Genomic DNA, 27556 nt, shown 5'->3' with positions numbered 1-27556 from the left:
TACAGCTGTGACTACGTTCACATCACAGGATGATTTATACAGCTGTGACTACGTTCACATCACAGGATGATTTATACAGCTGTGACTACGTTCACATCACAGGGTGATTTATACAGCTGTGACTACGTTCACATCACAGGATGATTTATACAGCTGTGACTACGTTCACATCACAGGATGATTTATACAGCTGTGACTACGTTCACATCACGGTGATTTATACAGCTGTGACTACGTTCACATCACAGGATGATTTATACAGCTGTGACTACGTTCACATCACAGGATGATTTATACAGCTGTGACTACGTTCACATCACAGGGTGATTTATACAGCTGTGACTACGTTCACATCACAGGATGATTTATACAGCTGTGATTACGTTCACATCACAGGATGATTTATACAGCTGTGACTACGTTCACATCACAGGGTGATTTATACAGCTGTGACTACGTTCACATCACAGGATGATTTATACAGCTGTGACTACGTTCACATCACAGGGTGATTTATACAGCTGTGACTACGTTCACATCACAGGGTGATTTATACAGCTGTGACTACTGAGGTTCATGCCAGCTCTCCAACTGGAGAAGTACAACCTCTCCCCAGCTTCCTTCATCAGGTGAAGATTAGGTTCTACGTCATGGTCACGCTCGCAGTAATACACCCCTGGTGAACACGGCTAATCCTGTCTCCACCCCTCGTTGCCACGGCTAACCCTGTCTCCACCCCTCGTTGCCACGGCTAACCCTGTCTCCACCCTCGTTGCCACGGCTAACCCTGTCTCCACCCATCGTTGCCACGGCTAACCCTGTCTCCACCCCTCGTTGCCACGGCTAACCCTGTCTCCACCCCTCGTTGCCACGGCTAACCCTGTCTCCACCCCTCGTTGCCACGGCTAACCCTGTCTCCACCCCTCGTTGCCACGGCTAACCCTGTCTCCACCCCTCGTTGCCACGGCTAACCCTGTCTCCACCCTCGTTGCCACAGCTAACCCTGTCTCCACCCCTCGTTGCCACGGCTAACCCTGTCTCCACCCTCGTTGCCACGGCTAACCCTGTCTCCACCCCTCGTTGCCACGGCTAACCCTGTCTCCACCCCTAGTTGCCACGGCTAACCCTGTCTCCACCCCTCGTTGCCACGGCTAACCCTGTCTCCACCCCTCGTTGCCACGGCTAACCCTGTCTCCACCCCTCGTTGCCACGGCTAACCCTGTCTCCACCCCTCGTTGCCACGGCTAACCCTGTCTCCACCCCTCGTACCACAGCTAACCCTGTCTCCACCCCTCGTTGCCACGGCTAACCCTGTCTCCACCCCTCGTTGCCACGGCTAATCCTGTCTCCACCCCTCGTTGCCACGGCTAACCCTGTCTCCACCCCTCAGTGCCACAGCTAACCCTGTCTCCACCCCTCGTTGACACAGGTAACCCTGTCACTACCCCGCGTGAACACAGCTAACCCTGTCTCCACCCCTCATGAACATAGCTAACCCTGTCTCCACCCCTCATTGCCACAGCTAACCCTGTCTTCACCCCTGGTGAACACAGTTAACCCTGTCTCCACCCCTCATTGCCACAGCTAACCCTGTCTCCACCCCTCAGTGCCACAGCTAACCCTGTCTCCACCCCTCGTTGACACAGGTAACCCTGTCACTACCCCGCGTGAACACAGCTAACCCTGTCTCCACCCCTCATGAACATAGCTAACCCTGTCTCCACCCCTCATTGCCACAGCTAACCCTGTCTCCACCCCTCATTGCCACAGCTAACCCTGTCTACACCCCTGGTGAACACAGCTAACCCTGTCTCCACCCCTCATTGCCACAGCTAACCCTGTCTACACCCCTTGTTGACACAGCTAACCCTGTCTCCACCCCTCATTGCCACAGCTAACCCTGTCTCCACCCCTCATGAACACAGCTAACCCTGTCTCCACCCCTCATGAACACAGCTAACCCTGTCTCCACCCCTCATGAACACAGCTAACCCTGTCTCCACCCCTCGTTGACACAGCTAACCCTGTCTCCACCCCTCATTGCCACAGCTAACCCTGTCTCCACCCCTCATGAACACAGCTAACCCTGTCTCCACCCCTCATGAACACAGCTAACCCTGTCTCCACCCCTCATTGCCACGGCTAACTCTGTCTCCACCCCTCGTTGCCACGGCTAATCCTGTCTCCACCCCTCGTTGCCACGGCTAACCCTGTCTCCACCCCTCGTACCACAGCTAACCCTGTCTCCACCCCTTGTTGCCATGGCTAACCCTGTCTCCACCCCTCGTTGCCACGGCTAACCCTGTCTCCACCCCTCGTTGCCACGGCTAACCCTGTCTCCACCCCTCAGTGCCACAGCTAACCCTGTCCCCACCCCTCATTGCCACAGCTAACCCTGTCTCCACCCCTCATTGCCACAGCTAACCCTGTCTCCTCTCCCCTGGTGAACACAGTTAACCCTGTCTCCACCCCTCGTTGCCACAGCTAACCCTGTCTCCACCCCTCATTGCCACAGCCAACCCTGTCTACACCCCTGGTGAACACAGCTAACCCTGTCTACACCCCTGGTGAACACAGCTAACCCTGTCTCCACCCCTCATGAACACAGCTAACCCTGTCTCCACCCCTGGTGAACACAGCTAACCCTGTCTCCACCCCTCATTGCCACAGCTAACCCTGTCTCCACCCCTGGTGAACACAGCTAACCCTGTCTCCACCCCTCATGAACACAGCTAACCCTGTCTACACCCCTGGTGAACACAGCTAACCCTGTCTCCACCCCTGGTGAACACAGCTAACCCTGTCTCCACCCCTCATTGCCACAGCTAACCCTGTCTCCACCCCTCATGAACACAGCTAACCCTGTCTCCACCCCTCATGAACACAGCTAACCCTGTCTCCACCCCTCATGAACACAGCTAACCCTGTCTCCACCCCTCGTTGACACAGCTAACCCTGTCTCCACCCCTCATTGCCACAGCTAACCCTGTCTACACCCCTGGTGAACACAGCTAACCCTGTCTCCACCCCTGGTGAACACAGCTAACCCTGTCTCCACCCCTCATGAACACAGCTAACCCTGTCTCCACCCCTCGTTGACACAGCTAACCCTGTCTCCACCCCTCATTGCCACAGCCAACCCTGTCTCCACCCCTCGTGAACACAGCTAACCCTGTCTCCACCCCTCATTGCCACAGCTAACCCTGTCTCCTCTCCCCTGGTGAACACAGTTAACCCTGTCTCCACCCCTCATTGCCACAGCTAACCCTGTCTCCACCCCTCGTTGACACAGCTAACCCTGTCACCACCCCGCGTGAACACAGCTAACCCTGTCTCCACCCCTCATGAACACAGCTAACCCTGTCTCCACCCCTCATGAACACAGCTAACCCTGTCTTCACCCCTCATGAACACAGCTAACTCTGTCTCCACCCCTCATGAACACAGCTAACCCTGTCTCCACCCCTGGTGAACACAGCTAACCCTGTCTCCACCCCTCATGAACACAGCTAACCCTGTCTCCACCCCTTGTGAACACAGCTAACCCTGTCTCCACCCCTCATGAACACGGCTAACCCTGTCTCCACCCCTCATTGCCACGGCTAACCCTGTCTCCACCCCTCGTTGCCACGGCTAATCCTGTCTCTACCCCTCATTGCCACGGCTAACCCTGTCTCCACCCCTTGTGAACACAGCTAACCCTGTCTCCACCCCTTGTGAACACAGCTAACCCTGTCTCCACCCCTGGTGAACACAGCTAACCCTGTCTCCACCCCTGGTGAACACAGTTAACCCTGTCTCCACCCCTCATGAACACAGCTAACCCTGTCTCCACCCCTCATGAACACAGCTAACCCTGTCTCCACCCCTCATGAACACAGCTAACCCTGTCTCCACCCCTGGTGAACACAGCTAACCCTGTCTCCACCCCTCATGAACACAGCTAACCCTGTCTCCACCCCTCGTTGACACAGCTAACCCTGTCTCCACCCCTCATGAACACAGCTAACCCTGTCTCCACCCCTCATTGCCACGGCTAACCCTGTCTCCACCCCTCATGAACACAGCTAACCCTGTCTCCACCCCTCATTGCCACGGCTAACCCTGTCTTCACCCCTCATGAACACAGCTAACCCTGTCTCCACCCCTCATGAACACAGCTAACCCTGTCTCCACCCCTCATGAACACAGCTAACCCTGTCTCCACCCCTCGTTGACACAGCTAACCCTGTCTCCACCCCTCATGAACACAGCTAACCCTGTCTCCACCCCTCATTGCCACGGCTAACCCTGTCTCCACCCCTCGTGAACACAGCTAACCCTGTCTTCAACCCTCGTGAACACAGCTAACCCTGTCTTCACCCCTCATGAACACAGCTAACCCTGTCTTCACCCCTCGTGAACACAGCTAACCCTGTCTCCACCCCTCATGAACACAGCTAACCCTGTCTCCACCCCTCATGAACACAGCTAACCCTGTCTCCACCCCTCATGAACACAGCTAACCCTGTCTCCACCCCTCATGAACACAGCTAACCCTGTCTCCACCCCTCATGAACACAGCTAACCCTGTCTCCACCCCTCATGGGAGGGAGGGCATTCCACCCCCCTCCTCTGTTTGGGCATGCTACCCTACTGCCGGTCAAGCTGACCAACCTCGTTCCCATTCAGAACATGGTTGGTTGGTGGGTGTATGTATAGCTGGAGGGGAGCTGGAATTAGCAATGAGCCAGTGTTAGCGCTTAGCGGCAGTAGTAGATAGACGGTGCTCCTCGAGGGAGAGAGAATGGCTGGTGAGGCTGACTGGCAGAGTGGGTTCGCTGGCTAAAGGTAGCATCCATCAGCCACTAGCGTTTTAGGGCTGGAGGAGGGGTGGTGGTGGAAGGACACCGGATGACTGGATCATAAGTGGGATTAGTGGAGAAACTTTACACACTTTTGTTGGTTTGTTTACATTTGATGACGCTGGGGATTGTGACTAGCGGTTGCCATGGGCAACGCAGCAATGTGTAAGGTTTGTGAGGTGGAGAAGGGTTTGAAAGCCGATGGGAGTCAACCGAATCTGGACCAGGCTCTACCAGAGTCAGACTACTACTGCTTTGAACACCATCCTGAACCTGAGCCTGAACCCCCAATACTGGTAAGACTTGGGGGACACAGACAGAGAGCTTAGGCATAACATTTCTGAGGTGTGTCTGAAGACTTGGAGGCACTGTAATGCTGTAGAAGTGTGAAATTCCATGTAATCCCTGCCTGGGGTCTCCAGTCTCCAGTCTCCTGCTTCTCTTCTTTGTACTGGAGCTCTGTCAAAATAGCCCCCCCCACCCCACCCCAGGTAAAACCCATGACCATACTTTTATTTATATGGTGATACTCTCCCCTCCATTATACTGAGACAGGGTATAGTGTGGTGTAGTAGTTTACAGTGTTGGTGGGGGGGGAGATCATCCCAGCTTTTTCTGTGCTCAAAGGCTTCGCCACATCAAAGCAGTGTGGACAGAGATTTCGACAGCCGGGTCAGACACAGGCAGCTGTGTCCTACAAAGGGGGTCATTTGAAGCAGACACAGGTGTAAGACAAGCACTACCAGATCTGTCTGTAATTGGACAGGGCTGTCTGTGAGGACGTTGTGACCCAGGTGACCCAGAGACTCTTAGCAACCTTTAGTGACTTTTTACCAGCTCAGCATCATTACCTGGGTGACAGAGAGAGAGAGAGACCAATCCCATGAACAGCTTGGTATTTTCATTACACAACAGTAATGAATATTGCTAAAAAGCTGAGCTGTATATTGATTTACAGCTCTTCCATCCCTCCGTACAGTAACAGTATAAATGTACTGCTCTGTGCTAGCTGCAGTTGCAGTTGTGTTCAATACTCCAATCGTCTAACGTCAGTCCATTCCTATTCCCCTGGAGTCTCCTCCTACCCTCTGTTTCCACCCTGCCTAGTGGGAGAGGGGGAATGGTGTGACTTAGAGGAGTAAGAGTGTAGCCTGGAGAGAGTGTGTGTGTGTGTGTGTGTGTGTGTGTGTGTGTGTGTGTGTGTGTGTGTGTGTGTGTGTGTGTGTGTGTGTGTGTGTGTGTGTGTGTGTGTGTGTGTGTGTGTGTGTGTGTGTGTGTGTGTGTGTGTCTGTGTGTGTGTGTGTATAGCACACAGTGTTGTCTTTTATCATGCGCCTTAATCCCTAAAGAGTGGCCAGTATCATTCCCTGGTTCCATTTTCATGAGCAGACATTGTCAATGCTGTATTGGAATGCAAATGAATTGTAAATGCCCTGCAGAAATATACTGTGGTGTGTAGTAGATGTGTACAGTAGTAGTAGGTGTGTACAGTAGTAGGTGTGTAGTAGGTGCGTTGCTGCATGTGTATGTGTGTGTTTGTACTCATTCAGTGGCAGCTAAGGTCTGTTCTCTCTGATATGAGGACCCCTACTGTCTTTTACAACGTGGACTATTCCAAATAGCGGGTGGTGTTAGCTAAGAGCATGCCTTCAACTCGACCCCTGACCTCTCACCCCTGACATTCAGCTCTCACTCTCTGTGTCACTAAGTGGACTGTGGAATACAGTTCTGTTCTTATCGTTGGCCTCGCATTACCTAGCATCATGACACTTCTCATCAGAAGCTGGGGTTTATTCCTTCAGTGTTGCATTAGAGCAAGCTACCGTAGTGCTTTTGATCAGACATTGTTTACTTTGGACACTCTCCTGCAGTGTTTTTTTACGGTTAGCAACACACACTATCTTGCCTCGATCTGTCAAGGCTCAGTGAAAAACATTAGCCTCTATTCGTGATTTTAGAGTAGGTCTAAATTTAGCGTCCGTAATGAATATGGGCCTAGTGCTTATTAACTTTATGCTAATGAGCCCTCAGGGAGAGCCGTGGTTGGCCGAGAGGAACTGGTGGCCAGCTATATCCTGTTTTGGAATTGGCCCAGATAGGTAATGAGGGGGACTCATTATCACAGGTTAGGAAAAATAACGTGGCAGGGTGGGAACTAAGCTAACATATGGAATGGTTTTAAGATGGTCATACCATGGATCATTTAGTTATTGGATTTGACATTTTATGACCAATTTATAAATATATAAATATATATATATATATTTTACAACTATAGCCCATAAAAACGCATTGAATAACACATTCATAAATGGCAACAAAAGAAAGGAATAAGGTTCAGAAGCGTCTGTCCTATATCTAGGAAACATAAGAAAGCTCTGGAAATATTTTTGGTTTCTTTGGACACATATTTAACACCCCTAATTACCTCCATACTTCCATTCATTTGTATGGGTTACCTTCAGATGAGTCCCGTGACACTTGTGGGAGTGTAGAGCAAAACGGAGAACACCATCGTGTTCGTGAGAGTCTCCCCTTTCCGTAGTGTGATCATAATAGTTTGTAGGCCACAGACGGTTCGTGAGAAGACCGATTTTTTGGTTTGACGTCTCACGGTCTGAATAACATCGCTGTAGCTCGGCCGCCTTCCACCGCAGATGCGGAACGCCGACATAGGCAGATGTGGTGGATTGAGACTGACGGATTTTGATGTGGATTTCTTTATTATGTACACACGAACACACACATACACGCACATACACACACACGAACACACACATACACACACATACACACACGAACACACACATACTCACATATACACACACGAACACACACATACACACACACACGAACACACACAGTTAAGGTTGCTGCCAGTCTCCCAGTCCTAGGCACCATAGTGGTGTGACATGGTTGCTGTGTACAACAGATCCCCAGTAAACACTGTTGTCTGTTGTTATTACAGGCTGTAATGAAGTCCAGGAATAGAACGTGTTGTTCCATTGGAGTGTGGTGTTTAAAACCAGCAAAGGACAAGGACAAGGTTGCCCTGTGTGTGTGTGTGTGTGTGTGTGTGTGTGTGTGTGTGTGTGTGTGTGTGTGTGTGTGTGTGTGTGTGTGTGTGTGTGTGTGTGTGTGTGTGTGTGTGTGTGTGTGTGTGTGTGTGTGTGTGTGTGTGAATGATAGAGTGCAGAGCACGTGATGTGTGTTGGAGGGTTCTCTGAGGGATATGTGACATCTGTGTTGCCGTGGGCGACCATTCAATCAAGCTTGATTGTGGTGGCTCTGGGCAGTGCATTGACACACACACGCACACACACACATACAGCTGAGCTGTTCTATGTTTGGTAGAAGGGGCCAGGTTAGTACCCAGGTCAGTATCTAGGTACGTCTGTATCACACAGGTCCTCAACCTTGCTTTCTAAAGACCCATAGCAACTTCTCCGTCATCACGATAACACCTCAACATCCTGCTATCCTATTGGTCTGGCTCTGGAGAAGAATAGTTTGGAGTGAGTTTGCCGTGAAGCATTATAGGTCATGGTGAACAGAATTCTTAGATTCACTACATTCACACCCTCAGAGAGAGATAGAGAGAGAGAGGCAATGCTTTACAAGTAGTCAGGGCTTGGAGAGCTGCATGTCTACCGAATGAAATACCCTGTTGTCATGGTTACCGAGAGAGGCAAGGCCGCTTGTCTCCCTAGTAACGGGGAGGAGCCAGGATGTTTACAACAGGTCGTCATGGGATTTAATATTTTCATTATTTATAAATCCTCTACACACTACTACACTGATGAAGATACAGAAGTACTCTGTGTAAATTCATGTTTAATGCGATCTCAGTTTAGGAAGGCTTTTGGAGCTGAAATGACATGGTCGGTAAAATTATATTACGCATCACAGGTTAGGTTAATGCACCCAGGGATATTATAGACGTCTAGACTAAAGCGTACTGGCTAGACGAAATTAGAGAATGTTTGGGCCATTTTAAGGTCTAATTTTGGTTATAGCGCTTGTTTTGTAGCCTGTGGTTGCCAGATTGGGTGATGAAGGCGAAAGCAGAAACAGACCTGGCAACCAGGCTAGCTCGTATGAGTTGAATTGGGATCTTCTATTAGTTCTCATTCATTCCCTTGTCATCAAGGGTAACTCACTCACAGTATGAATAGTTCATTTTGTTTCTGTAAAGAATGGCTTATGAATTGAGCACAATACCGAATACCTTCATATCTGATTGAGTACATTACCACCTTTCTCTCTCTGTTATTTCTCTCTCTCTTTCTGTTCTTTCTTTCTCTCCGTTCTTACTTTCTCTCTCTCTGTTCTTACTTTCTCTCTCTCTCTGTTCTTACTTTCTCTCTCTCTGTTCTTACTTTCTCTCTCTCTGTTCTTACTTTCTCTCTCTCTGTTCTTACTTTCTCTCTCTCTGTTCTTACTTTCTCTCTCTCTGTTCTTACTTTCTCTCTCTCTGTTCTTACTTTCTCTCTCTCTGTTCTTACTTTCTCTCTCTCTGTTCTTACTTTCTCTCTCTCTGTTCTTACTTTCTCTCTCTCTCTGTTCTTACTTTCTCTCTCTCTGTTCTTACTTTCTCTCTCTCTGTTCTTACTTTCTCTATCTCTCTGTTCTTACTTTCTCTCTCTCTGTTCTTACTTTCTCTCTCTCTCTGTTCTTCCTTTTCCTCAATTCAATTCAAATTGGCTTGGGAAACATACTATATGTTTACATTGCGAAAGCAAGTGAAATAGATAATAAACAAAAGTGAAATAAACAATCAAAAATGAACAATAAACATTACACTCTCTCCTGCTCCCTCCCTCTCTCTCTCTCTCTCTCTCTCTCTCTCTCTCTCTCTCTCTCTCTCTCTCTCTCTCTCTCTCTCTCTCTCTCTACCACTCCTAAATATCACGACGCCTCGTAGGAGTGTTCAATCACACACAAAGCCATAAAACTCTCTTTCAAAGCATTTGCCTGGTTCAAGGACACAGAAATCACAGTATATACGTATCTGTACCATCTGTTTTACTTAGTTTCTAGGGGATTAGCACAAAACTATTTCTGTAGGAAGTTTTTGGAACAATCTGGCATTTATTTTCTTCTGAATGTTAAGTGCTTTGAGTAAAAAACCCTGTTTGAGGGCTGTGCTGACCAAAAGTCGCTATGGCAACACACAGACTGTACCGGGATGATTAAACGATGCCTTGAATAATGTGACTCGGCAGCTAAGAATCCGACGGGATAAGATCTGGCTTTCTGCCCCTCTGTTGTGTACCGTAGCTGGGTACAATGCTGCCGCTGTCTTTCAGTCAGTGTACACGTGTACAGTGACATAATGCGGCTTTGAGATGACCACACTTCACTTCTCTGATATCTGTAGGTGGTTTGTGAAGAGAGAGCAAGAGACATTATTCAGCCAAATCTGTAATGTGATTCATTAAAACAAAATGTCAGCCATTTATTCACTTTTTACATGTTGAAGTGGTTCTCTTTGGTGAGCTGTGATGCTGCTCTGTGACATGCAAGGTGCAGCGGGTTGATATTAAAGGGAATTTAGTTGGTGTAACAAAATGATTCTTGCCCTGTGGGCTGGCTGGACAATCCACAAGCTGTTCCTCTGGACCTTTCCTTCTGTCATAGATAAAGCTATCCCTCCCTGGAGAAATCATCTGAGCTGTCTCTACTAGAAACCTCAGGAGACCCCTCATCTGGGGTAAGATATCAGTCTCCAGGTTGAGCAGTATCACTAATATATTCACACATCTGACGGAGCTCAACTTGCATCCTGCTGCTCTGGGAGCTCCTGAATAGCTACAGCCTCACAGTTTCTGGGTTTACCTCCAGCTACTGTTTGTGTCAGGTCTGAATGTGGATTGTAGTGTCAGGTCTGAATGTGGATTGTACTGTCAGGTCTGAATGTGGATTGTAGTGTCAGGTCTGAATGTGGATTGTACTGTCAGGTCTGAATGTGGATTGTACTGTCAGGTCTGAATGTGGATTGTAGTGTCAGGTCTGAATGTGGATTGTACTGTCAGGTCTGAATGTGGATTGTACTGTCAGGTCTGAATGTGGATTGTTGTGTCAGGTCTGAATGTGGATTGTACTGTCAGGTCTGAATGTGGATTGTAGTGTTAGGTCTGAATGTAGATTGTTGTGTCAGGTCTGAATGTGGATTGTAGTGTCAGGTCTGAATGTGGATTGTAGTGTCAGGTCTGAATGTGGATTGTTGTGTCAGGTCTGAATGTGGATTGTTGTGTCAGGCCTGAATGTGGATTGTTGTGTCAGGTCTGAATGTGGATTGTTGTGTCAGGTCTGAATGTGGATTGCTGTGTCAGGTCTGAATGTGGATTGCTGTGTCAGGTCTGAATGCGGATCGTTGTGTCAGGTCTGAATGCGGATTGTAGTGTCAGGTCTGAATGTGGATTGTTGTGTCAGGTCTGAATGTGGATTGTTGTGTCAGGCCTGAATGTGGATTGTAGTGTCAGGTCTGAATGTGGATTGTTGTGTCAGGTCTGAATGTGGATTGCTGTGTCAGGTCTGAATGTGAGTTGTAGTGTCAGGTCTGAATGTGGATTGTTGTGTCAGGTCTGAATGTGGAATACTGTGTCAGGTCTGAATGTGGATTGTTGTGTCAGGTCTGAATGTGGATTGTTTTATCAGGTCTGAATGTGGATTGTAGTGTCAGCTCTGAATGTGGATTGTAGTGTCAGGTCTGAATGTGGATTGTTGTGTCAGGTCTGAATGTGGATTGTTGTGTCAGGTCTGAATGTGGATTGTTGTGTCAGGTCTGAATGTGGATTGTTGTGTCAGGTCTGAATGTGGATTGTTGTGTCAGATCTGAATGTAGATTGTTGTGTCAGGTCTGAATGTGGATTGTTGTGTCAGGTCTGATTGATTCAGTGCAGTTCTCTGCAGCATCCAGACACAGGTTGCTGCGCTGCAGGCTAGAGCAGAACAAAACTAGCTTTCATATAGCCCCAGGAAGAATCTCTCTCCTTATCAGTAGTGTGTCCAGTGTATAGACATATCATCTCCGCACTGCAGTGTAAGTGAGTGACAGAATGGGACAGAGTAGGGGACATATCCTCAGTCTGGGCTTGGGCTGAGCTCTGCTCTGCTGTGTGCTGGAACGATCTCTAACCCTGTCACCCTTACTGAGCGTCTCTGGGAGATAGCTAGCCTAGCTAGCCACGACGCTAATTCAATAAGGTTCCCAGTTAGCAGCACAGGCTGGTTGTCATGGAGCGGGACTACATTTGAGACTGCTTTCTGCCTCCGCCTCACAGAGGCGAGAGGAAGCGGTGATTCTGCAGTACTGTTTTCTGTAGTGTGAGCCAGGTAGTGCTGGGGGACGGAAGGTAGAGAGAGGAAAATGCTGACTCACTCCCGCTCTGCTCTACAGTCTTGGTCTATCTCCAACTCAGTCTGCTACAGTTAGGAAACGTGGAGGACATGTTGTAATCCCCTGTGTAACATTATACACTATTCCCCTTTGTTACATGATACACTATTCCCCTGCGTAACATTTTACACTATTCCCCTGCGTAACATTTTACACTATTCCCCTGCGTAACATTATACACTATTCCCCTTTGTTACATGATACACTATTCCCCTGCGTAACATTTTACACTATTCCCCTGCGTAACATTTTACACTATTCCCTTTGTTATATGATACACTATTCCCCTGCGTAACATTTTACACTATTCCCCTGCGTAACATTGTACACTATTCCCTTTGTTATATGATACACTATTCCCCTGCGTAACATTTTACACTATTCCCCTGCGTAACATTATACACTATTCCCCTTTGTTACATTTTACACTATTCCCCTGCGTAACATTTTACACTATTCCCCTGCGTAACATTTTACACTATTCCCCTTTGTTATATGATACACTATTCCCCTGCGTAACATTTTACACTATTCCCCTGCGTAACATTTTACACTATTCCCCTGTGTAATATTATACACTATTACCCTGTGTTACATTATACACTATTCCCCTGTGTTACATTATACACTATTCCCCTGTGTTACATTATACACTATTCCCCTGTGTTACATGATACACTATTCCCCTGTGTTACATTATACACTATTCCCCTGTGTTACATTATACACTATTCCCCTGTGTTACATTATACACTATTCCCCTGTGTTACATGATACACTATTCCCCTGTGTTACATGATACACTATTCCCCTGTGTTACATGATACACTATTCCCCTGTGTTACATGATACACTATTCCCCTGTGTTACATGATACACTATTCCCCTGTGTTACATTAAACACTATTCCCCTGTGTTACATTATACACTATTCCCCTTTGTTATATAATACACTATTCCCCTGTGTTACATGATACACTATTCCCCTGTGTTATATGATACACTATTCCCCTGTGTTACATTATACACTATTCCCCTGTGTCTGATTAAATAATATTACGCTCTGATGGGAAACACTGATTCAGTGCAGGTGTTGATGGCTGCAGATAATGAGTGATGTGACACTGCCACAGTAGGGACTGAGGTGTGCTTGTCTTTGAGCCTCAGGGACTGTTGCCGTGTGCAGGTTGGGATATATTGAATGTCCGGGTGGCCTGGCACACGTTACCCAAACAAGTGCTAATGTGCTATCACCATTACCATTTCTATCTGTCCTAGAAGTCATGGGAGGTTACTTATTTCAACGCTACGAGGCATTGGGCTGAGTTCTGACGTTGTCCTGACGTTTCCATCATGTTGTTCTTAACTATTTCTTTCTCTGTGTTCTTCTCCAGTCGGACAGCAACACCAGCTTCCTGCGAGCGGCGAGGGCGGGGAACATCGACAAGGTTCTGGAGTACCTGAAGGGTGGAGTGAACATCAGCACCTGCAATCAGGTAAGAGACTAGTGGACAAACACGCACGCACGCACGCACGCACGCACGCACGCACGCACGCACGCACGCACGCACGCACACACACACACACACACACACACACACACACACACACACACACACACACACACACACAAACACACTCTCAGACCAGGAAACACAGGTGAAGCCTGCCTGTTCATATGTCCCCATTCATCAATACCTGAGTTATGTTACAGGACAAGTCATTTGTTTGTTTTGATAGTGCTCTTCTTTGGTCTCTACGGCTGTGGGTCTCCGTGGAGCCACAATGTCTACCAGTCCTTTTCCCAGTCACCCAAGCAATCAGCCTCTGCTATCTCCTACCTTCTCTTCAATAACACATTTAGCTCTTGCAATCGTGTGTTTGATCATAAGTCTTAATGCCAATCCATCTACAGTGACAGGGTGACCTTGGTGTTGCTGTTCTGTCTCTGTCCATAGGGAGGAACTATATAGCAAAAATATTTAGCTCTTTGGGAGCTATGGCAACCACATAATGTGTGTAATGTGCTCAGCGTGGATTGAGCTGTTAGTGATTAATTACAAAACATTTGACTATTTGGCTGTATTACAAATCACTACACTTTAGCACTCTACAATTAACATTGTTCTCAGATTAGGAGAGGGATTGGCCCAGTCTCCCTGAGCGCTGAGTTTCTGCGGTTCACTCTAAAATGGAATCATTGTCATGTTGAAGGGGACTGTCAGCGTGATTACATTAGGATTAAAGAGCCTCTGTCATTCAGGGTTCATTATTAAACAAGGTACTACTTTAAGGTAACACTGCTATGTCTGACAATAGCTTTGACCAAGCAAGTTTAGCACGGGTAATGCAATGTGCTTTTATAAAAAAATCACTTGTACTCCAGCCAGGTTTCTTGTATGATCATTCTGTAAGATTTTGCTACCGCTAATATTGACATTGTCAAGTCAATGGATCAATTTTTCTCTCTCTCTCTCTCTTGATCTCGCTCCTTCTCTCTCTCTGAATCTCTCTCTCTCTCTCTGTATCCCTAACTCTCTCTCTCTGTATCCCTACCTCTCTCTCTGTATCCCTGTACATCTCTCTCTCAAATCAATTCAATTCAATTCGCTTTATTGGCGTGATGTAACAATGTACATATTGCCAAAGCTTATTTTGGATATTTACAATATAAAAATAAATAAACATGAGAATCAAAATTGTCAACAGGACAACTCTCTCTCTGTATCCCTCTCTCTCTCTATACCGCTCTCCCTCTCTCTCTCTCTCTCTCTCTCTCTCTCTCTGTATCCCTTTCTCTATCTCTCTGTATCCCTCTCTTTGTATCCCTCTCTCTCTCTCTCTCCCTCTCTCTGTATCTCTCTCTCTCTGTATCCCTCTCTCTCTCTCTGTACCGCTCTCCCTCTCTCTCTCTCTCTCTCTCTCTCTGTATCTCTCTCTCTCTCTCTCTCTCTGTGTATCCCTCTCTTTGTATCCCTCTCTCTCTCTCCCTCTCTCTGTATCTCTCTCTCTCTGTATCCCTCTCCTTCTCCCTCTCTCTCTGTATCCCTCTCTCTGGATTGCTCTCTCTCTCTGTATCTCTCTCTCTGTGTCCCTCTCTCACTCTCTATCTCTCTCTCTGAATCCCTCTCTCTCTGTATCTCTCTCTCAATTTTTCAATTTTTCAACGTAACAATGTCCATATTGCCAAAGCTTATTTTGGATATTTACAATATAAAAAATAAAAATGACAATCATAATTGTCAGCGGGACAACAGTAACAACAATAACCAAGTGTTAAAATAACTATACATTCAACAATAACAATAAGCATACAGTAGAGGACATGTGCAGGTTGATTGGTCTGTCAGACACTGTCCCTCAACTTATGGCAGGCAGCAATGTAGTGTGCTGCCAACCCACAGCTCTCTGCGTCCTCCCCCAACAGGACGGGTAGCCTACTCTCATCAGAGAGGTCTTTGAAACCTTGAATAAGGGTTTCAAATATGGGGAAATGACACTCTAATTGTTATATAGTTTTGTCATTTTGTCAGGAAATGCAGCTCTGTCTCAGGTTCTGCTGTTGGGCAGTGGTTGCACAGCCTTTCCTCTACAGGGATCCAGGTTTTCCTGTGTCTACCCTACTCAATGGCAAGGCTGTGCTCACTGAGCCTGTACTGGATCAGTAACCATGGTCAAATATTTAGCCACGGTGTACTGTCGATTTAGGGCCAGATAGCACTGCATTTTGCTTTGTGTTTGTGCTTGTGTTTCCCAATAAGCAATGTAGTTTTGTTTTGACTGTGTTGTAATTTGGTTTATCCTGATTGATTGGATGTTCTGGTCCTGAGGCTTCAGTGTGTTAGTAGAACAGGTTTGTGAACTCAGCCCCAGGACCAGCTGGATGAGGGGACTCTTTTCTTTGCTCAGCTCTTGGCATTGCAGGGCTTGGTAATGATATGAGAGGGGGTCACTGTATTTTAGATGTTTCCAAAACTTAATTGCTCTTTTTTTAGTTTTTATTATTAGTGGATATTGGCGTAATTCTGCACTGCATGCATTGTTTATAGTTTTTCTCTGTTTTTCTCTATCTCTCTCTCAAATCAAAATCAAATCAAATGTATTTATATAGCCCTTCTTACATCAGCTGATATCTCAAAGTGCTGTACAGAAACCCAGCCTAAAACCCCAAACAGCAAGTAATGCAGGTCTAGAAGCACGGTGGCTAGGAAAAACTCCCTAGAAAGGCCAAAACCTAGGAAGAAACCTAGAGAGGAACCAGGCTATGAGGGGTGGCCAGTCCTCTTCTGGCTGTGCCGGGTGGAGATTAAAAAAGAACATGGCCAAGATGTTCAAATGTTCATAAATGACCAGCATGGTCACATAATAATAATCACAGTAGTTGTCGAGGGTGCAACAAGTCAGCACCGCAAGAGTAAATGTCAGTTGGCTTTTCATAGCCGATCATTGAGAGTATCTCTACCATCTCGAGAGAGTTGAAAACAGCAGGTCTGGGACAGGTAGCATGTCCGGTGAACAGGTCAGGGTTCCATAGCCGCAGGCAGAACAGTTGAAACTGGAGCAGCAGCACTGCCAGGTGGACTGGGGACAGCAAGGAGTCATCATGCCAGGTAGTCCTGAGGCATGGTCCTAGGGCTCAGGTCCTCCGAGAGAGAGAAAGAAAGAAAGAGAGAAAGAAAGAAAGAAAGAGAGAATTAGAGAGAGCATACTTAACCTCTTACATCTAGACGTTCCGCTAGTGGAACACCTGCTCCAATATCCAATGATAGGCGTGGCGCGAATTACAAATTCCTCAAAAATACAAAAACTTCAATTTTTCAAACATATGACTATTTCACAGCATTTTAAAGACAAGACTCTCCTTTATCTAACCACACTGTCCGATTTCAAAAAGGCTTTACAGTGAAAGCAAAACATTAGATTATGTCAGCAGAGTACCAAGCCAGAAATAATCAGACACCCATTTTTCAAGCTAGCATATAATGTCACAAAAACCCAGAAGACAGCTAAATGCAGCACTAACCTTTGATGATCTTCATCAGATGACACACCTAGGACATTATGTTATACAATACATGCATGTTTTGTTCAATCAAGTTCATATTTATATCAAAAACAGCTTTTTACATTAGCATGTGACGTTCAGAACTAGCATACCCCCCGCAAACTTCCGGGGAATTTACTAACAATTTACTAAATTACTCACGATAAACGTTCACAAAAAGCATAACAATTATTTTAAGAATTATAGATACAGAACTCCTCTATGCACTCGATATGTCCGATTTTAAAATAGCTTTTTGGTGAAAGCACATTTTGCAATATTCTAAGTACATAGCCCAGCCATCACGGGCTAGCTATTTAGACACCCGGCAAGTTTAGCCTTCACCAAAATCAGATTTACTATTATAAAAGTTTGATTACCTTTTGTTGTCTTCGTCAGAATGCACTCCCAGGACTGCTACTTCAATAACAAATGTTGGTTTGGTCCAAAATAATCCATCGTTATATCCGAATAGCGGCGTTTTGTTCGTGCGTCCCAGACACTATCCGAAATGGTAAATCAGGGTCGTGCGCATGGCGCAATTCGTGACAAAAAAATTCTAAATATTCCATTACCGTACTTCGAAGCATGTCAACCGCTGTTTAAAATCAATTTTTATGCAATTTATCTCGTAAAAAAGCGATAATATTCCGACCGGGAATCTCCTTTTCGGCAAACAGAGGAAAAATCACAAAGACGGGGGCGGCCGGGGCACGCGCCTAAGCCCACAGTCCCTTGATCGGTCACTTGAGAAAGGCGATAATGTGTTTCAGCCTGGGGCTGGAATGACGACATTCAGGTTTTTCCCGGGCTCTGAGCGCCCATGGAAGACGTAGGAAGTGTCACGTTAGAGCAGAGATCCTTTGTAAAAGATAGAGATGGCAAAGAAGTTCAAGAAATGGTCAGACAGGCCACTTCCTGTAAAGGAATCTCTCAGGTTTTGACCTGCCATTTGAGTTCTGTTATACTCACAGACACCATTCAAACAGTTTTAGAATCTTTGGAGTGTTTTCTATCCAAAGCCAATAATTATATGCATATTCTCGTTACTGGGCAGGAGTAGTAACCAGATTAAATCGGGTACATTTTTTATCCAGCCGTGAAAATACTGCCCCCTAGCCATAACAGTATAAATTCACACAGGACACCGGATAAGACAGGAGAAATACTCCAGATATAACAGACTGACCCTAGCCCCCCGACACATAAACTACTGCAGCATAAATACTGGAGGCTGAGACAGGAGGGGTCAGGAGACACTGTGGCCCCATCTGATGATACCCCCGGACAGGGCCAAACAGGCAGGATATAACCCCACCCACTTTGCCAAAGCACAGCCCCCACACCACTAGAGGGATATCTTGAACCACCAACTTGCCATCCTGAGACAAGGCCGAGTATAGCCGACAAAGATCTCCACCACGGCACAACCCAAGGGAGGGTGCCAACCCAGACAGGAAGACCACGTCAGTGATTCAACCCACTCAAGTGACGCACCCCTCCTAGGGACGGCATGGAAGAACACCAGTAAGCCAGTGACTCAGCCCCTGTAATAGGGTTAGAGGCAGAGAATCCAAGTGGAGAGAGGGGAACCGGCCTGGCAGAGACAGCAAGGGCGGGTCGTTGCTCCAGAGCCTTTCCGTTCACCTTCACACTCCTGGGCCAGACTACACTCAATCATAGGACCTACTGAAGAGATGAGTCTTCAGTAAAGACTTAAAGGTTGAGACCTAGTCTGTGTCTCTCACATGGGTAGGCAGACCATTCCATAAAAATGGAGCTCTATAGGAGAAAGCCCTGCCTCCAGCTGTTTGCTTAGAAATTCTAGGGACAATTAGGGGGCCTGCATCTTGGGACCGTAGTGTATGTGTCGGTGTGTACGGCAGGACCAAATCGGAAAGATAGGTAGGAGCAAGCCCATGTAATGCTTTGTAGGTTAGCAGTAAAACCTTGAAATCAGCCCTTGCCTTAACAGGAAGCCAGTGTAGGGAGGCTAGCACTGGAGTAGTATGATCACATTTTTTGGTTCTAGTCAGGATTCTAGCAGCCGTATTTAGCACTAACTGAAGTTTATTTAGTGCTTTATCCGGAAAGTAGAGCATTGCAGTAATCCAACCTAGAAGTAACAAAAGCATGGAAAAAATTTCTGCATCGTTTTTGGACAGAAAGTTTCTGATTTTTGCAATGTTACGTAGATGGAAAAAAGCTGTCTTTGAAACAGTCTTGATATGTTCTTCAAAAGAGAGATCAGGATCCAGAGTAACGCCGAGGTCTTTCAGTTTTATTTGAGACGACTGTACAACCATCAAGATTAATTGTCAGATTCAACAGAAGATCTCTTTGTTTCTTGGGACCTAGAACAAGCAGCTCTGTTTTGTCCGAGTTTAAAAGTAGAACGTTTGCAGCCATCCACTTCCTTATGTCTGAAACACAGGCTTCTAGCGAGGGCAATTTTGGGGCTTCACCATGTTTCATTGAAATGTACAGCTGTGTGTCATCCACATAGCAGTGAAATGTAACATTATGTTTTCGAATGACATCCCCAAGAGGTAAAATATATAGTGAAAACAAAAGTGGTCCTAAAACGGAACCTTGAGGGACACCGAAATTTACAGTTGATTTGTCAGAGGACAAACCATTGACAGAGACAAACTGATATCTTTCCGACAGATAAGATCTAAACCAGGACAGAACTTGTCCGTGTAGACCAATTTGGGTTTCCAATCTCTCCAAAAGAATGTGGTGATCGATGGTATCAAAAGCAGCACTAAGATTTAGGAGCACGAGGACAGATGCAGAGCCTCAGTCTGATGCCATTAAAAGGTCATTTACCACCTTCACAAGTGCAGTCTCAGTGCTATGATGGGGTCTAAAACCAGACTGAAGCGTTTCGTATACATTGATTGTCTTTAGGAAGGCAGCTTTTTCAAAAAATGTTGAGAGGAATGGGAGATTCGATATAGGCCGATAGAGATCTTGACACAGAAAATATAAAAAACTATCTCTCTCTCTCTCGCTCTCGCTCTCTCTCTCAATATCCTGTCTCTATTCCTAATTGAACCTCTTCTCCCACCACTTAAACCTTTCATTGTATAAATTACATTTGCATACTTTTCTACTGACCATCCCAGTGGGCAGAACAGGTTGAAATCACGTCATTACAACCTGTTTTACATGAGTTAGGAAGTCATTTTAACCAATTGTGTCCACTGGGTAGTTTTGTCAAACATGTGCACTCTTTTTGGAGCATTCCTCTCTCCTCTGTGTGTCCGTGTGGACCGGATGATGCTTCATTCAGGAGGCTCATGGCCATTGTCTGTTCCTCCTCCAACCCATTAACGTTCCTCACAACCAGGCCAGGGGGACACAGACAGCTGATAGGGTGGAACCATCATGGTCACGGTTGTCAAGCTGATAAACAGCATGTGGTCGTGTTGTTTGGGGTACACGCACACCCCAACACCTCCACTTTATTGCTACACTCCTTCTTGCAGATTATGAAAGATGAAAGGACAAAAAATAAGAAAATAAATTCACAAAACCAAAGCAATCTAGGTAGGTGAGGTGAGGTGCCATCCACCCTCTCTTTCTCTCTCTCTCTCTCTCTCTCTCTCTCTCTCTCTCTCTCTCTCTCTCTCTCAAACTCTCTCTCTCTCTCTCTCTCTCTCTCTCTCTCCCCTTCTCCCTCTCTCTCTCTCTCTCTCTCTCTCTCTCTCTTTCTCTCCTTCTCCCTCTCTCTCTGTCACATGCACTCTCTCTCTCCCTCTCTCTCTCTTTCTCTCTCTTTCTCTCCTTCTCCCTCTCTCTCTGTCACATGCACTCTCTCTCCCTCTTTCTCTCTCTCTCCCTCTCAATTCAATTTCAATATAAGGGGCTTTATTGGCATGGGGAACATATGTTTACATTGCCAAAGCAAGTGAAATAGATAATAAACAAAAGTGAATTAAACAATAAAAAATGAACAGTAAACATTACATTCTCTCTATTATCTAACCTCTATACTGACCTATTATCTTACCTCTATACTGACCTTTTATCTTACCCTAGCTCTCCTCTACCTGTATCCTCTCTGGTCTCTCCCCTCCCTCCCCTCATCCAATGCCCAGACACCCACACCCCCTCCCTCTCTATCCATAGTTCTGTTGCCCCTCCCGTCCTGGAATCTGTTACCGTAGAACAGTGACCTTCACACAGTGACAAGGACCTCAACGAATGGGAGAGATAGGAACTGCGTGAGTGTAAGGCGGAGACAGGACCGATTCACTAACATCCCCTGTGGGTTCATATATCATATGACAGGTAGAATCAATGGATTGACAGGTGTGAAGGTGGAATCTGATGGTCTAGTGGGTATCAGTTAGCAAGCTGGAACAATCTCAAGGTGTTCTGTATTGTTAAACCCTCATCTACATGTATCGGCAATGCAATTTTGCGAAGTGGATCACAGTGAAAAACAATCTGTGTCAGTTATCCTAGCAACCAGCAAGCACAAGTATCTACAGTATGTCAGTCATCCCTAGCAACCAGCGAGCACTCCACCGCCCGCATACAAATAGCATTGCCACACGATAATGATAACAATCATGTACTGTATGTCAGGGAGTGTATTTGACAGCTGACAGATAGATAGTGGTTGTTACTGTTTTCATGTGGGGCTGAAGCCATCTGATCATCCATCCCCTTGACCTTCATCAGTGTCCAAGGCCTCCTCATGCAACCAGACTACTACTGCAGTACACTACACACCTGTTCCCCCTGTTCCCCTTGTTACCCCTCTTACCCATGTTATCCCGTTACCCCTGTTACCCTTGTTACCACTGTTCCCCCGTTACCCCTGTTACCCTTGTTACCCTTGTTACCCCCGTTACCCTGTTACCCATGCTCTTAAATGCAAGTAAAACTAAATGCATGCTCTTCAACCGATCGCTGCCCGCACCTGCCCGTCCGTCCAGCATCACTGGACGGTTCTGACTTAGAATATGTGGACAATTAAAAACAGCTAGGTGTCTGGTTAGACTGTAAACTCTCCTTCCAGACTCACATTAAGCATCTCCAATACAAAATTAAATCTAGAATCGGCTTCTTGTGTCGCAAAACAAAGCCTCTTTCACTCATGCTACCAAACATACCCTCGTAAAACTGACTATCCTACCGATCCTCGACTTCGGCGACGTCATTTACAAAATAGCCTCCAACATTCTACTCAGCAAACTGGATGTAGTCTATCACAGTGCCACCCGTTTTGCCACCAAAGCCCCATATACTACCCACCACTGCAACCTGTATGCTCTCGTTGGCTGGCCCTCGCTTCATATTCGTCGCCAAACCCACTGGCTCCAGGTCTTGACTAGGTAAAGCCCCGCCTAATCTCAGCTCACTGGTCAGCATAGCAGCACCCACCCGTAGCACGCACTCCAGCAGGAATATTTCAGGTCCCCCCCAAAGCCTATTCCTCCTTTGGCCGCCTTTCCTTCCAGTTCTCTGCTGCCAATGACTGGAACGAATTGCAAAAATCACTGAAGCTGGAGACTCATATCTCCCTCACTAACTTTAAGCACCAGCTGTCAGAACAGCTCACAGATCATTGCACCTGTACATAGCCCATCTGTAAATAGCCCACCCAACTACCTCATCCTCATATTGTTATTAGTTTTTTTGCTCCTTTGCACTCCAGTATCTTTACTTGCACATTGATCTTCTGCACATCTATCACTCCAGTGTTTAATTGCTATATTGTAATTATTTCGCCACTACGGCCTATTTATTGCCTTACCTCCTGAATCTTACCTCATTAGCACACACTGTATATAGATTTCTTTCTATTGTGTTATTGACTGGACATAGTGGCTGTGTTGTTGTATGTGTCGAACTGCTTTGCTTTATCTTGGCCAGGTCACAGTTGTAAATGAGAACTTGTTCTCAACTGTCCTACCTGGTTAAATAAAGGTGATTTAAAAAAATAAAATAAACCCTGTTACCCATGTTACCCTTGTAACCGTTGTTACCCCTGTAACCCTTGTTACCCTGTAACCCTGGTCCTCCTGTTACCCAGTTACCCCTGTTACCTTGGTCCTCCTGTTACCCAGTTACCCCTGTTACCCTGGTCCTCTTGTTACCCAGTTACCCTTGTTACCCAGTTACCCTGTAACCCTGGTCCTCCTGTTACCCAGTTACCCCTGTTACCCTGGTCCTCCTGTTACCCAGTTACCCCTGTTACCCTGGTCCTCATGTTACCCAGATACCCCTGTTACCCTGGTCCTCTTGTTACCCAGTTACCCTTGTTACTCTGGTCCTCCTGTTACCCAGTTACCCCTGTTACCCTGGTCCTCCTTTTACCCAGTTACCCCTGTTACCCTGTAACCCTGGTCCTCCTGTTACCCAGTTACCCTTGTTACCCTGGTCCTCCTGTTACCCAGTTACCCCTGTTACCCTGGTCCTCCTGTTACCCAGTTACCCCTGTTACCCTGGTCCTCCTGTTACCCTGGCCCACCTGTTACCAAGTTACCCCTGTTACCGAGTTACTCCAGTTACCCAGTTACCCCTGTTACCCTGGTCCTCCTGTTACCCTATTACCCTGTTACTCCTGTTACCCAGTTGCCCCTGTTACCCTGGTCCTCCTGTTACCAAGTTACCCCTGTTACCCAGTTACCCCTGTTACCCTGGTCCTTCTGTTACTCCTGTTACCCAGTTACCCCTGTTACCCTGGTCCTCCTGTTACCCAGTTAGTCCTGTGAACCTGGTCCTCCTGTTACCCAGTTACCCCTGTTACCCTGGTCCTCCTGTTACCCAGTTACCCCTGTTACCCTGGTCCTCCTGTTACCCAGTTCCCCTGTTACCCTGGTCCTCCTGTTACCCCTGTAACCCTGGTCCTCTTGTTACCCAGTTACCCCTGTTACCCTGGTCCTCCTGCTACCCAGTTGCCCTGGCCCCCCCGTTACCCCTGTTACCCAGTTACCCCTGTTACCCTGGTCCTCCTGTTACCCAGTTACCCCTGTTACCCCATACCCCTGTTACCCTGGTCCTCCTGTTACCCAGTTACCCCTGTTACCCTGGTCCTCCTGTTACCCATTTACCCCTGTTACCCTGGACCTCCTGTTACCCCAGTCCTCCTGTTACCCTGGTCCTCCTGTTACCCAGATACCCCTGCCTACTGTAAACATTTAACTGCCTTGTGATGAGTAAGTAATCCATTTATTATGGAACTATAGTCCATAATGATAACTCTTTATATCCTAACTCTATCTGCATGTTGATTAGTTGGTATTTATGCTGGTTGTGACTGCTGCGGTGCACCCTGAGAGTACTCTCTTCTAGGGCTGTTTTGGTGACCTCAGTAAAATTCTACGTGACCGTTGAGTCACGGTAATCTCCTCTTATGCAGTCTGGACATGCGTTAGTAGTACTCAACTCACTAACAACCATCAGGACCTAATGGTCTGGTACTCAGGGCTCTATTGTCCCTCCATCAGGTCCTAATGGCCTGGTACTCAGGGCTCTATTGTCCCTCCATCAGGTCCTAATGGCCTGGTACTCAGGACTCTATTGTCCCTCTAACCACTCTGACATCAATGCAAATCTCATCGAAAATCCCATCAAACGCTTATCATCAAAACAGTATCATGCTTTTAAAACTCACCTCGCTGTGATTCATCAGTTTGAAGAAAGAAGTTCAACAGCAGGTTGTAACTAAGTGGAAAACATGGTTGTTGTGGATGTTGTTTCAAAGCCAAACACAATGAAATGGACAGCAGCTTTCTAAAGTGCAGTGGCGGTTCTAGACCATTTCAACTGGGGGGCCAAGCTGGGGCCAGTTGTACTGTTAGAGGGGCCAGTTACATTAGACGTTATTGTTGTCATATTGTTTTCTTCACTGCATTGCAGGCATTAGCAGTCAAAAGACCATCTTCATAATCATTCAACAATTTATTTGCATTTTCTGTCTAATAACGGATGTAAAAATACTCCACATTTAGGGGGGCCACAAGGGGGTCCAAAATTGTTGTCACAGGGGCACTGGCACCTGGTCCCCCCCAGAACTGCTAGTGCTAAAGTGATGATTCATTCAAAACACTCAGATGCATATTGGAGTTTATGCATAGGTGTAGGCCTATAGAGCCCAAGCCTGGAAAAAAAACGTTATTAAAATAATTATTGTGCCATTATACAATATATAGCCTACCACATATTAGACATGGCAGAAAAACATAAAATAAAGACCGATTTAAGTTATCTTTGGTACATAATTGGTCTAGCCTAAATTAAACAAATTCAGAGTTAGCCTATAATTATAATGAATTTGAATTTGGTTTTGAATAACCTAGTAATAGGGAATTTTTATATATTTTCATAATAAATAGGCTGAAACATTACCTTTTGCTCCAGAATATGTCGCCACCGTGTGTTTCCGTCTCCCCTCTGGCTGTCAATAGTTTAATGAAATATGTTTTGTTTTGAAAAAATGTTACAATCAATGTTCCCGAACAGATTTCACTTGGTTTCCCAAATTGAAGATTATTACCTGTCACACAACGAAATAACCGGAGCAGCCTATCCACATGAGTGAAAAACGTACAGGCAGGAAAGTGGCCTCCATTCGCTATTCCAGTGCATACGGATGACATGTTTTTTTTTGTCTTGTTCCTGTTCCTGTTCCTGCCCATTTGATAATGGGTCATTCTAAATCAAAACAAATGTTATATATTAGTAAAGACGAGATTCAATTGAGGATAGTCTAATAGGTGAAAATATGATCACTTGATGAGAGAACACCGTGTGCAGCCTGACATGCTGACCACACTGGATAGAGTATGTTGATTTTGTCCACCCCCATCAGGACAAGCAGGTTGAGTATCAAAATTAACTCTGAACCAACTATATTAATTTGGGGACGGGTCAAAAAGCATTAAACATTTATGGCAATTTAGCTAGCTAGCTTGCTGATGCTAGCTAATTTGTCCTGGAATATAAATATTCGGTTGATATTTTACCTGAAATGCACAAGGTCCTCTACTCTGACAATTAATCCACAGATAAAAGGGTAAACCAAGTTTGTTTCCAGTAATCTCTCCTCCTTCCGACTTCTTCTTCTTTGGACTTTATATGGCGGTGGGCAACCAACTTTAAGGTGCACTACCACCACCAACTGCGCTGGAGTGTGGACCTCAGTTCATCTTTCAATCACTCATGTGGGTATAAACTCCTAAAAACCAATGAGGAGATTGGAGAGGCGGGACTTGCAGCGCGCCAAGCATCACACATAGAACCAAGTTCTATTTTAGAGCCTGGCTACGCAGACACTCGTTGACGCGCGTGAGCAGTTTCAACTAAATTATTGAATAACATGTATGTGAGGCAAGGAACAGAGCGCTAGCTTTTTTTGCGACATTCTCTAGTCATCAATAGTCTATAGTCGCACCATTCAACCCATATATGTTTTGATTTCTAAGGCTTTCTGAGGTTTGTATCATTCACGACTAAAGTTGCCAAATAACTCAAAATCTGGCGAATAGGACCTGTTTCAATTTATCACTTTTACACTTAACATAGTCATTTCATATGCTCACTCTCGCTCCGGAATGGGCAAAATATCCTTTCTGTTTTATCTGTTTTATTCAGCTAAGTTCAATTATATTCTTCTTACTATAAAATCATAGAATATAAAATAATGGCACATGATTTATAAGCATATCTTGTCTATGGCATGGTGCATAGCCAGATAACATACAGTAGGCCAACTCATATTCTGTTCTTTGTAAATACATTTTCTTCATATCATAATGTTTCTTCAGACCTGCCTAAAATAAATAATGGATTTATTGTGATGGTGTATATTCCATTTATTTATTCCATTTTTTTAAATGTAGATGTTCCAAAGCCTAGTATGCGGCTTGTAGTTGTGGAGCCTGGAGTTGCTAAACGTGTTTAATTGACGGTCAGTTACGGTGAGACCAGCAGGCTTTTGCATGACAATAATCATGACCGCCACAGCCCTACTCTCAGCTACCTCTAATTGATAAACTACATTTCCGCCACATTACATCTGTATTAGGGTGAATTTAATATTATATGATTACAAGTTGTTATCAGTGATAGTGTCTGGCCAAGCTGATGTAATGGCTGTGGGGACCAGTAGGTACTGTAGGTTAGGAACTTGTTGTGTGACAGAGTGTCATGCCTGTAGTAGACTACAGAGAGGGTTTATGAATGGGGGATTCTGGGACAGTATGGGGTTGTTGTGGGCAGAGATGGATGGGGCTCTATGGGAGT

The 27556-nt window shown here is 46.0% G+C and overlaps 1 protein-coding gene across 25 annotated transcripts in view; it reads left to right on the top strand.

The window, feature by feature from the left end:
• Positions 1–27556, top strand: part of ank2b (ankyrin 2b, neuronal) — a 329543-nt gene that overhangs the window by 195248 nt on the left and 106739 nt on the right. For all 25 annotated transcript variants that reach the window (XM_014206567.2, XM_014206568.2, XM_045721528.1 and 22 more), the window contains exon 2: positions 13641–13742. In XM_014206567.2, the coding sequence (XP_014062042.2) occupies positions 13641–13742 (102 nt within the window). The remainder of the gene's footprint in view (positions 1–13640; positions 13743–27556) is intronic.

Source organism: Salmo salar, chromosome ssa07 (genome assembly GCF_905237065.1).
Source record: "Salmo salar chromosome ssa07, Ssal_v3.1, whole genome shotgun sequence".
NCBI classification, from domain to species: domain Eukaryota; kingdom Metazoa; phylum Chordata; class Actinopteri; order Salmoniformes; family Salmonidae; genus Salmo; species Salmo salar.
The sequence above is the reverse complement of the archived record's forward strand: the minus strand, read 5'-3'. Positions and strand labels throughout refer to the sequence as shown.